Source organism: Ovis aries, chromosome 8 (genome assembly GCF_016772045.2).
Source record: "Ovis aries strain OAR_USU_Benz2616 breed Rambouillet chromosome 8, ARS-UI_Ramb_v3.0, whole genome shotgun sequence".
NCBI lineage: Eukaryota > Metazoa > Chordata > Mammalia > Artiodactyla > Bovidae > Ovis > Ovis aries.
In genome coordinates this window covers 29,459,846-29,473,167 of record NC_056061.1, presented here as the reverse complement: position 1 = coordinate 29,473,167, position 13,322 = coordinate 29,459,846, and the positions used below count along the sequence as shown (strand labels likewise).

At 39.8% G+C, this 13,322-nt stretch overlaps 1 protein-coding gene across 1 annotated transcript in view; it reads right to left on the bottom strand.

Annotated features, from left to right (window-relative positions):
• Positions 1 to 12,981, bottom strand: part of SEC63 (SEC63 homolog, protein translocation regulator) — a 64,583-nt gene extending 51,602 nt beyond the window's left edge. The window contains exon 1 of the mRNA XM_027972390.3: positions 12,731 to 12,981. Within this exon, the coding sequence (XP_027828191.1) occupies positions 12,731 to 12,854 (124 nt within the window). The 5' untranslated portion in view covers positions 12,855 to 12,981. The remainder of the gene's footprint in view (positions 1 to 12,730) is intronic.
• Between the last annotated feature and the right edge of the window lie 341 nt (positions 12,982 to 13,322).

The window sequence follows — 13,322 nt, the reverse complement described above, 5'->3', positions numbered from 1 at the left end:
ACAAGTGACAAAGCTTGAATACGTCTGAAAATTATTTGGTAATAATGTTAATTTCCTGATTTTCACAGTTAAATTATAGACACTTTTGAAAACACCACTGGAGATTTTAAAATCTGTATTTCATTAAATTAAGCCTCCACAGTCTCCCATTTTAAGCCTAAAACCAAGGAAACATGTTACAAGAACATGCTGAAGTCTCTTTAATAACCAGATGGCTTGATCTATTCAAAGGAATGATATTCTCCCAATGTTTCTGTCCAAGAGAAAGTACACATGGTTTTCAGCCCCCAAAGTCTTGCACAATGTGTCCATGAACCTTGTCTTCTTACTCTCAATCCAAAATTCACATCCTAACCTTTTAGGAGGATATTTAATCAATAAGTAGTATGGGGTTTGGCTGACACATAACACGGTGGCATCCAGCACAACTAAATATTCATAGTACACATTCCAAAATTCTATACGACCTCAAGTCAAAGTAACTATCAAAAGTAAAATCTTTCCACAAGGAGGGTTGGCTTGGGAGTTTGAGACCAGCAGATGCAAACTATTAAATACAGAATGGACAAACAACAAGGTCCTATTGTAAAAGCACAGGGCACTGTATTCGCTACCCTGTAACCATAATGGAAAAGGGAAAAAAGTGAAGTCCTAAGGAAAAAAAGTGAAGTCCTTCGAGATGGTTTCTTTTAAAGACACTTAGAATAAAAAGAAATTCATTTATAAGCTTCTAGTTTATAGAATTACGAGTTTCACGGCCAGGAAAAACTACCTAAGTAATATCATTAACTTATACTTTTTAAAGAAATTATTCACATTTATAGAAAAGGGAAATTACAAGGCCACAAATAATTCCGTGATTTAGAAAACAACAGAGCAACATATGATGACTGCTCTCAGCAATCATAAAGTCTGTATGTTCACAGGAATAGTCCAGGTTTGGGGATAGGTTATTATGATTGTGATTCATAAGCTATACAATGCCTTCACTAGAACAGTCACATCCATCTGTCCTGCAGAATGCCAGATGTGATCTTCAAATCTGTGTGCCTGCTTATTACAAAAGAATTTAAAATCATGTACCTTCTTATAGAGTTCTAATTTGGCATCTAAAATATTCATTGTATGTTTGAAGAGGTGCCAAAGATGTCATTTCCAACATAAGCTGACATTTTAAAATAAAAGTTTCATCGCTTTTAGACGTTCCAATGGAATCTGAAAACCACAGCAATTTCATACCCACAATCATCCATTTACAGAAATTCATGAACAAGCTCTTCATCCTACCGCCCCCACATAATTTTATCCTAATTGTAATATATTTTTATCCTAGTAAGTCATTTCTTATACTACTGACACATCCTTCTTAAAATTAATGTTTTATTCCCTATGACTGTTTTTCCCAAATTTTATATTGAAAATTTTCAAGCCTTCAGAAAAGTTGAAAGAATATTACAATGAACAATACCCTTCACCTAAATTCACCAACTATTAATATTTTCCAACTCTTGGCTTTATCTCTAGTTCCTTCTTTCCCTCTCTCTCCCCTATTTTTTAAGAGTAAACTGAAGACATCAAGACACTTCACCTCTAAATGCTTTGGCACACATGGCCAAAGAACATTAGGAAAGTTTAACACATCCAGAAGTTTTTTTTTACATGTTAAAATTTCTGACACTACTTTTATCTGGATGTGTTTGCATGTCTGTGTGTGCTATCAAGGCAACATAAATATTATAAATTGATAAATCACTAAACCTAAAATATCTATTGTGCTTTCACTTATAAGCAACTTGTAAATATCCCATGAGACTTCCCTGGTGGATCAGTGTCAACGGGTTCGGATCCCTGGAGAAGGAAGATCCCCTGGAGAAAGAAATGGCAACCCACTCCAGTGTTCTTGCTTGGGAAATCCCATAGACAGAGGAGTCTGGCAGCCTACAGTTCATAGGGTCCCAAAGAATTGGATGTGACTTAGCGACTAATCAACAACAATATGTATGATTATATTTCAAAACAAAACAAAAACCTGAGGTTTCAGAGAGGTTAAGTAACTTACCTGAAGTTACAGATGGTTACCAAAGGAACTGCAAATAACCACTAAAGAATACAGATAGGACTCATGCCCAGGTTTAAATTCAGTCCTGTGCACTTCATCATTTTAACTGCCTTTCCTAATCAAAGAATAGTTAGATTGCCTTGACAATGCTTAAAAGCAGCTAAAATATACTGTGTCCCTATTCTCATTAAGTTAACCAGAACTGATTATATTTCCTAAACAGAAAATGTTAAAAAATTTAAGAACAAGGAGTGGCTAAAAACAACCAATGAGGTGATCCTCTAGTAGAAAGTCTGGTGAAACAGACGTTTACAGACCAAAAAAAGTACTACAAATAAAATAACTGCAAGGACTTCAGTATTAAAGAGTGTGGGACAAGGCAAGGTAGCACATAAATTAGAGGCAGGGGAGGATGGTAAACCAGTTCTTTTCTTGTTTTAGTTCAATTTGCTACGGAAGTGTCAAGATTCAAAGGAAAAACAAACATCCATCCCTTGTATCTGTAGGACACAGGCATTTTTATAAGCCATTTGTCTCTAAACCAGAAGATAATACTAAGGAAAGATGGGAGGTTTCAATTGCAGAAATGATTCAGTTACATTTCTTAAACTGGACTAGAGGTGCAAGATAGTGGAGAAATCTAAACAAACTATAGTGTGCTCCAAGTGTGTCTCTGAGAAGGATGCTATGTCTCCTTAGCATGCCCCAAGATCCTACCAAAGGGCGCTCTCTGCCGTGCCATGTCATCAGACAACAACACAGTCACCCTGTTAGCTGCTTTACTCTTCATCCAATCCTCTATTAGCACTCTAATTTTCTTTTCACCTTTATTTAAGTGATAATCAATAGCCCAAGTCAAAGGTTACTTCTAAGACAAACCAAGAGAAAAAGAAATAGAAAAACTCAAATACTGTTAAAGATATAATAGCTTAAAAAAAAAAAAAGGCAACTTAAAACACAAGGATGTACATCCCACTGGAACCTTAAACACTACATACCCCAAAGTAAAAACAATTCACTGAGCTAAAAGGGCCCATAGACATAAGAGGTACTGAAAATGTCTTCCTCAAGATCATAGCCAATCTGGCCATAGATTCTTTAAATAAGCTTTTAGACATTAATATAAATCCATATAGTAAATTCAGCATATACATAAGAGCAGAAGGAAGAAAACATTCACCATTCCAACACCTAGATAATAATCACTAATAACATTTTAATATGTTTCCTTTGTAGTCTTCTTTAGGAGAACATCTGGGAAGCAGGAAGAAAGGAAAGTTGACAAGGTGGATGGTACATACTCAGGAAAGATTTCTGTGAACAAGGAAATTCCAGCAACTAATTTCTAGGGACAATATGCTTCCCTCAGTTGAAGGGCTGTGGGGCTGCCTCAATCAAGACTCTCAAGGACCCTCAAAACCCTCTTCTCGGCAGTAAACATGACATCTGCTACTATTCCCAGTGCAGCAGATGCCCAAGGGAGAGCTTCTCAGACAGCAGAACAGGACATACAAAAGCTAATTTAAGGAAAGCACTGTATAATGTACCAATGTCCAAATGGAGACACACAGACACATAAAGTTAAAGTTTTAATTTTTTAATTTCTAAATATCTCCATGTTTAGAAACTTGTAAACAATATTTAATGATTACTAATAACCAAATGAATTAAGACATCATAATATACCTACCATCCTATATAATTAGACATATAAACTGTTTCTAATTTTGTGGTATTATGGGCATACAGGGTGTTCTTTGAGATGCAATTTCCAAAGTGAGGGTGGGGAAAGTCTCCACACCTCCAATGAGCAATTCTTGGAACACCAGTTAGGTGTCCAAGAATTCAACTCAACTCTGACACTATCTACCCAGACAGTAGGGTTGAGGGTTCAGTCCCCCAAGACTGTACAGCCAAGCCTGCCTACTTTAGATGCCAGTCATTAGCCCAGATAATAGACTGGGGATTTCAACAACCTCTTCCTTTGGTTTAATTTGCTAAAGCAGCTCACAGAACACAGAGAAACATTTTACTTAACTGATTACCAGTTTATTATAAAAGGATACAACTCATGAACAGACAAATAGAAGAGATGCATAGAGCAGGGTTTGGAGAAAGGGCGAGGAGCTTATACATAAATGTATATAAGAAGTACATATTTGGTCATTCAGATGACCAAATATATTTAAGCCACAATATCACAGTATCTTTCTCTAGTCCTGTATTTAGAGCTATATCCTTAGAACACTGTCCTAGAGGTAGAATTACTAAATTTAAAGTTTTTAACATTTATATAGCTCTCTTCTAAAAAAAGAAGTAGGACTATACATTCTTTTTCAGCAGTTTGCATGAATAGCACCACCATTCTTCAGCAGCCAGTAATAAAGTCAGTTTTTATTAATCTGCACTCAACTCCTGGAAGCAGACATTGTTTTCTTATACATAATCACCCCTCCCCTTTCCAGCTGCCAAGAATATAACAGGCACTATATAAATATTTGTAAAGAATGTACAGAATTCCTTTATCTAGAAAACATTATTAAATGTCCTTTATTAAGTACATATTGGTAAGTACCTACTGTGTGCCCAGATCTTTCTGGACACTGAGGACACATCAAAAAACAATATAAAAGTCCCAGCTCTCACAGACCATACATTCCAGTTCAGGAGACAGCAGTAAAAAATTTAAATAAACTTTATGGTATATTAGAAGATGGTAAGTGCTGTGAAGAGAAATAAAACAGAAAAAGGGAAGAGCTTTTTTGCAGGCAGAAAGAAACTTAACAATTTTAAATAAGGTGCTCAAAGAAGGCAACACTGAGAAGGTGGCATTTGAGCAAGGCCGTAATAGAGATGAGGAAGATCACAACAGGCCATCTAGAGAAAAAGCATCCCAGGCACAGGAAGCAAGAGCCATAAAGGCGCAACAGAAGCACGCCTCATGTGCCCGACGAACAGCAGGGCAGCTGGTCTGACTAGAATGGAAGGAGCAAGAGAGAAAGGAGCAAGAAATGAGGTCCAAAAGTTCATGAAGGATTTCACAGACCACTCCATGACTTTACTTTCTATTGAGATTGAGATGGGAGAGCCTTAAAGGGTTCTGAGTCCAAGAGTGACTGACATGAGCCAGCTTCAGTTAAAAAAGGATCACTGTGCTACTATTTCGAGAACAGACTGCAAGGAGCAAGGGTGGAAACAAGGAGACCAGTCTGGAGGCTAACAATAATCCAGGCTCTAAAACAGGACAGTGATGGTAGCAAAGCAATTAGAAATGGTCAGACTAGATGTAATTTGAAAGTAGAGCCAACAGGACACACTAACATCTGGAAGTGGCACATAAGACAGAGATAAGCCAAAAGAAACTCCAAGACTGCTGGCCAGAACAGTTGAAGAAACAGTCGTGATTAACTGAAATGGGAAAGACCATAGGTCAGGAAGGTTGGGAGAATGGACAGAAATCATATTGGTTTTTTGCATAGTAAGATCTCTATTAGATACGCAAATAGAAATGTGGAGAGTTCAAGAAGAGTTCTAGACTGGAAATGTAAATCTGGGAAATGTAATTTTTATGAGCCACAGAGATGATAACTAAAGTCATGAGACTGGGTGAGATCACCGAAGAAGTACAGATGGAAAAGAAGTTATCAGCCTAGAGGTATTCTAATACTGAGGTCCTCACTGGTAAACTATGCTCAATAAATCATCCCACGAAAAAACAGATACTACCCTCACATCTATAGCCAAGTGATTCTTGAAAAGACTATGTTCATTCAGTGAAAAATGAACAGTCTCTTCAATAAATACTGCTTGGACAACTGGATTTCCACCCGTAGGAATATACTCAAAAGAACTGAAAATAAGAACTCACAGATCTGTATACAATGTTCACTGCAGTATTACTCACAACAAAGAACAGAAATAACCCAAGTGTTCATCAACAGATGAGTGAGTTAAAATGTGGCTATATCCATACAACAGAATATTGTTCAGCCATAAAAAGAAATATGTTCTGATATATGCTACAACATGGATGAATCTAGAAAAATTATGCTAAATGAAATAAGCCAAACATGAAAAGGCAAATACTGGATGATTCCACTTATATGAAATATCTAGAAAAGGCAAATTTATATAGTTTTGTCTATATATATGGAGTTTACCAGGGGCCAAAGGAAAGGGACAATAAGAAGCTATTGCTCAACAGGCAGAGTTTATTTAAGGTGATGAAAAATTTTGGAAACTGGTGATGGTTGTACCGCATTGTGAACCTAATCAATGCTACTGAACTGTACACTTAAGACAGTAAAACTACAAATTTTCTCTTTTGTTTTGTGACCCCATGGACTGTAGCCCGCCAGGTTCCTCTGTCCATGGGATTTCCCAGGCAAGTATACTGACGTAGGTTGCCATTTCCTTCTCCAGGGGTTCTACCTAGCGCAGGGATCCAAACACCCATCTTTTGCACTGGCAGAAGGGTTCTTTACCACTGAGCCACCAGGGAAATCCCTCATCCTTTAATAGTCCAGTCAAAATCAACCTAACTCTAAAGAGACTTTCCTCACCTCTAAATACTGACAACTACCACCAATTAGATGCAAATACTTTATCCAGCTAACTTCCATAGCACTTATTTTCACTTTTCTTACATTTTCTTTGTTGTGTTTTAGATATATTAATATTAATTTGTATTTGTCTAATCCTAATTCTCCCACCCCATCCGGGTTATAAACTTTAACAAAAGACTATATTTACACTGCATGCCTCTTTGCACTGTCGGCTGTTTTCATATAGGTAAACAGTGAGTGCTCAATCAATAACTACTAGATTTAACTAAACAGGCAGAAATCTATAGCAAAAAACATCTGGAATACACATGAGAAAATTCCTTCATCCATACTGACACAAATGTAATTCCAAAATGTAAGGAACACCTTATGTTACCAGACCCAACTTTGGGTTCACCTACCTACCACAGCAAAGCCAATTTACTGATGCTAGTTGTGGTGAAGGACACTACAGTGTTTACTGCGGATGCCAAGCAAGGAGTAGGGGCAGCTCATGCTCAAAAGACCCAAACTCCACAACCCAAACTCCAAGGGTTTTTAAAGGCAACCTCTGGGGGCTTCGGGGTTGCAGGATACACGACTTTCTTCTGATTGGCTGGTAGTGAGGTAGAGTGGTTTCAGGAATCTCAACTATCAACCTTCCAATGTCACCTCAGGGATGTGTGTCTTAGTTCCTAAAGAACAACTCCAAGAGATCCTTCAGACTGTTCTGTATATTCCTTGAGGACGAACTAGCACTATTTTTACCCATGAACTACTGTCATTACTTTTCTTGTTTAATTTCTTTTCCTTTGTTTCTGCATTCACTCACTTCCCTACTTCAGTAACTACCTATGCCTGCTCTATGGATCTCAAGGAAGGCCCAGGAGACTGAAGTCTTTTTCTACAAACAAGAAATGGGGAACACCAAGGGGCTTTTGTACCTGGGAGGGCCCTGCAGGGTCCTGCTTGGTTTCAATCCCCCATTTCTTTGATACTCTTCACTCTTGAAAAGAATAGGTGCAGGACAAGGAAGGGAATAGTTTTGGATAGAGGTTAATCATAAACTCTACAGAGGAACTCAGGCTCTAGGGAGACTTAGTTTCACTTATTAAGAAAATGAACAATAATTCCTTTCAAGCAAACAATGTGATGGTGAGATGGTATAAATATATTTATTATCAATAAAGTCTGGTAAAAGGAAACTTTTTTTCAATGAAGTCCAAGTACAATATGGATACATTTGTTGTTGTTGCTGCTTAGTTGCTGAGTGGTGTCCATCTCTTTTGCAACCCCATGGACTGTAGCCCGCCAGGCCTCTCTGTCCATCAGATTTTCCAGGCAAGAATACTGGAGTGGGTAACCATTTCCTTTTCCAAGGGATCTTCCCCATGCAGAGACTGAACCTGCATCTCCTGCACTGGCAGGCAGATTTTTTTACCACTGAGCCACCCGGGAAGCCTGGATACATTTGTCTGGACTTCTTAATTTCTGAACAAAAAGTATAATTAAGGGAACGAACATCTGAAAGTTTTATTTGATATGAAAATAAACCTATCTTTGTCTTTCAGGTTCTCCAAGATCAAGCAAGAATATAAGGTGACCTTTAAATAAAAACAATTTATGTAATGCATTTACTAATCCCAATGTTTATCACCATATTTATAAAACCTAAATTTGTACTGCCAAGTTTTCAGCTGGTTTCCTCTACTGTGTGGAACTTAAATGTGTCTGTGCTCATGTCTGGTACCGTTTCTGTCTGGACAGAACAGAGACAATGACTTGATTTTAAAATGAGTCAAACTTTTCAGATCTCTAATACCCCTTTCAAAATCTAAAATTTTAGGAAGGCTGTATGTTCTAAGCGGAATACGAACATTCATAAAATATACTCCCTTGCACACAGTGCTTTCCACTTCTCATTTTAATACTTATTATAATGTGTTATACTAATTACGGACAGAGTACAAGGTAGTGGCTAGCAAGAGAAGCTTTGGCACAAGATGAATTTGGGTCCAACAACCAATCTCCCACTTAGCAGCAATATGGCTTTAAGCAAGTTGGTTAGCTCTTCTTTGGCTCTATTTTCTCATTAATAAAATTGGGATAACACTTGAGTCTAACTCAAAGTGATAGTGAGTGCATTCAGCACTTCCCATCCTTGAGGCTAGTAAACATTCAATGAACAGCTGTAGCACCTGACATGAGGATTACAACCATCTGTCTCAGACTAGAAGGGGATGTGGGATCTCCCCCATAAGAAAAGGGACTACATCTAAAGTCATCTCAAAGGAGATGCCCACACCAAAATATTTTACCTGTTTTTGGGTGACAGAATTACAAGCAATTTTTGTTCTGTCCCTTTGATCTTTTCTGCATTGAGTATATGTAACTTATTAAGAAAAAAGCTATAAGCCCTTAAAAACCTGACCTATCACCTGGAAGCAGCATCTAGCACAAAGTCTTACATGCTCTATGTGCGTGCTCAGTCACTCTAGTCGGGTCTGACTCTGCAACCCTACAGACTAGCCCGCCAGGCTCCTCTATCCATGGGATTTTCCTGGCAAGAATACTGGAGCAGGGTGCCATCTCCTCCTCCAGGGGATCTTCCCAACCCATGGATCAAACCCAGGTCTCCCGCAATGCAGGTGGATCCTTCACCACTGAGCTACCAGGGAAGCCCATTATGCTCTATAAATAACTTGCAAAATGAACAAACTTCTACAGTGCATTTAGTTTTAAAGCAAACATGTTTATATGCATTTATTTCTTTGCTTCTCATCATCACTTCTTGGTAAGTAGGGCAGTTTATTATTACTACCCCTAGAAAATGAGGATAAGAGTTCAGAAACAACTAATCAGGGACTAGGCTGGAACTTAAACCCAAAACCTCTAACTTCAAATTCCGAGTTTTTCACTTTACTACTAAGCACTAAAAGTGAACTCTTACATTCCCAAGTCAGAGAGCTAAATCACTTGCACATATCTGAGAGGCAAGGAACAAAGAATAAAGAAATGCAACTTTTAAAAAGTTTCATTAATCCTTTCAAACAATCTGAGTACATGAGTGTACCAAATCAAATTGTTCCAGAAAGTCCAAGTAACCAGTAAAAACAGCAGGCCCTAACAGCCCCAATATGTGCCAGACACTGTTCTAAACACTTTACATATACCTATTTTATTAATTTAATTCTATGGAACATAACTACTGTCTCTATTTCACAAATGAGTACACTAAAACATAGAGAAGTTAAATCACTTGCCTCAGATTAACACAGTCATTGGCAGACCCAGGTTTCAAAACTAGTTTTGAAAAGTAAGGAGTCAAAAAAACACCCCCAAATTTGGGAAAAAGTAATGATACATTTTATCTCAATTCAAATGATCTCTAATCCTTAACCTATGGAAAAAATAGAAGTCCTCTCAGGATTATTTGAATTTCTAATAATTACAGTATTAATTTTCTCTTGTCAAGTATCACTGTAAACCTATTAAAGTTACTCTAACAAAAATATTCTGCTTTCAACTACATTATTTTATAGCACTGTTTTACTCTAAGGACTTCTTAGCTTGGTAAAACCAAAAGGTTAAGACATTAGAGACATTTTTGTTTTTATGAAAGTGCCCATATCAAAAGAAATATGCCACCTCCCGAAATGAAAATTCCAACTAAAGACGACTACCTACCTTAGCAACTCAACCTAGCTACAATTTACAACCTTGTAAAAAACCAATACACACACTCACTCCAGACCAATTAAATCAGAGTACCTGGTGACAGGTCTAAGTGTTTTTAGACGTTCCTACAAATGATTCTAACAAGGAGTCAGGGCTAAGAACCACTATTCTAAGGAAATCCAAAGCCTCCATATTATTATTTCAAACAGCATCTTTTTCGTAATGGTCAGAAAAAGTATTTAGTCATCTTATTCAGCCAATTTGCAAACAACCAAGAGAGTAAGATAAACAGGACCCTTCAACTACTAAAAGGGGTATTAATTATAAGCACGCTTAGCCCAACAGATTAGACAAAAGTCAAGGCAAAATGGGGCTGTCCAGGTGGCTCAGCAGTGAAGAATCCATCCACCAATGCAGGAGACACAGGTTCAATCCCTAGGTCAGGAAGATCCCCTGGAGAAGGAAATGGCAACTCATTCCAGTATTCTTGCCTGTGAAATCCCATGGACAGAGGAGTCTGTCAGGCTACAGTCAATGGAGGTAGCAAAAGAGTCAGAAGCAACTCTAGGGACTAAACAACAATAACAGAAAAGGGATTCCAGTAGTAATATTAACAAAGTGACTTCAATTAACATCTCAAATATGCCAATGCAAAGACCAAGCTACTTCTGTTTTTCAAATCCAAGATTTGCAAACCTGAAATGGCGCCATGCTTTTTTGATGGACTCACGGGCCCAACAATTCCAAAAGAGCAACACTGAAACAACCATCAACCTGAAAACTGAAAGCCCCCAAAAGTGTTATCTTTAAAAAAAAAACTAAACAAAGATTAAACTCAACTTTAAGGTTGTATAACTGCTGGCAAAGAAAATCTTTTTATGCTTTCATATAGAAGATACCTCTGAAAAGTCAAGACTGCCATAAGAACTCTGAAATTCAAAATCATCATATGCCTACATGTTTGCAGGAAAATAATTTGGTGACTTGTATTGATAGGAGGCTATTTATAATCTTTATTCATCTCACTTAAAAAGTCATATTCTGCTGTTGGAATAATTTGCTTGACTATCAGTGATATTTTAGACCCTTACATGGCTTATTAGAGCAGGTATTATCTTTCTAAAATCTGAAAAATTCTGTGGTATATCTGTCCTCAAGCATTTTGAATAAAGGGTGTGTGGGTCTGTAGTAGTAATTTTGAATAATACAACATGATATTTTAATATTTGAACTTATTTGATTTTCCTGTGAAACAGTAAGCAGCCAAAAGCACTGAATCAGTCTTTAAGCTTAATAAGATCTGAGTTGATTCAATGCTTCACTGGGTAACAATGTTCCCAAAGTAGAGTATATCACCTGGACAACGTAGACCCCCAACACACCCAACTTGAGTCTATTTATTCAAGTTACCAGAGCTCTTGAGAAACAGAAAACCTTCCCTAAATGTTCATACTCAAAACCTGTTAATGTTAACGCACCATAAGCAACCTCCATAAACAACCTATTATAAGGCCTTGCAGTTCTATCAGTCTTTAAGAATATCACCTGCCATATGTCCTAATACGAGTGCACCAAATGGAATCCAAACATTACCTAAACATAAAATGCCTTGAGAAGAATCTATTTAATTATGTGTTCTAAACCGATGTCGTTCAAAGTGAACAAATTTAGAACTGAAAGAAAATGGACCAACGACCTCACAACCGATCTACCTACAAGACTTAATCCTTCCTTCTTAATCCTTCCTTCATGCTTGCGCTTTTTACGCCATAAACAGGAAACTTCGAAGAGAAGGAAATAGAGAAATACCTAATTCTTGCTAAGGAGAATAACATCACTGCTTCCAACCCCCACAGTGTAAGTGAACAAATGAAAAGGCAACGAGGGAAAGACACGGAGAGGTGGGGGGCGGCTGGGGAGCTCAGCTGGAGTCCTATACATGCCATCCAACTCAGATGGTGCCCTAAACATCTGTAACGACAGCTGCAACAAGGAAACGGGGGTGTCGGGGAAAGAGGACCGTGGCTTGGCGGCTCAGAGTGGAGCCTGCACGCTTGTCTTCTTCCTTTGCCAACTCTTCTCTCACCTTCCAATTCCCATCCTCGCGATCCCATCCTGCTCCCTCCATAAAGAAAAATACCAATAAAACCCGAGGCAGAGAAGACAAAGGGGCAGGACGCGGCTGTAAGGAGCGTCCAGAACAATAGGGGAGAGGGTGCATAGCGAAACTCCTGAGGAGGACAATGAAGGGGGTGGGAGGAGCCCAGAGAGACACCCAGGGAAACACCACCGAGCCCGGGCCCCGCGGGCGGCGGGCGCCTGGACGCGAGGCCCGGCCGCGCGGGCGGTATCACCCCGAGCGCGGCGGGCTGGGCTGGGCCGGAGCGGCAGGCCCGGAGGGGCCGGCAGGGCCTGCGCGGGTCCACGGGCAGCTGCCGGCGGGACTCACCGGCATTCTGATCTCGGGGCCAGAGGTAGTATGTGGCCGGAATCACGATGAGCCCCACGAAGGAGGTGAGGAAGTAGAAGAAGGTGTTCCCGCTGTCATCGTACTGGAACTGCTGTCCCGCCATGGCACCCCCTCCTCCGCCTCCCTCTTCTCACCGCCGCCGCCACGACCCCGCTCTGCAATCCAGCTCCCAGCTCCCCGGCCCCGTGTGGCGTAGCTCCTACGCCGCCGCCGCCGCCTCTCCTCCCCGCCCCCACGCTACTCTCAGGGACACGCCGCCGCCACTGCCGCTGCCGTCTCCAGCTCTCGCGAGAAGAGAGAGCTCCCGCCCCGCTAGGTTTTTCTCTGCCCCGCCCCTCGCTTCTCCCCTAGCTCGCCGAAGGAGACGTGGCGCGCGCAGCCGAAGATTTCTGCGAGGTCCCGCCCTTAGCCCTGCCCGCTTAGCCTCAGCTCCGCCCCTCGAGCTCTGGTAGACCCTCCCTTAAGGCCCCGCGTCTACCCCTAAAGTTTCTCGTCCCCACTACCAGTTCCGTTTCCTGGGCCAGGGTCCCACTCCAGCTCGCGAAGGTCTGTTTATTGGGTCCGAGCCAAG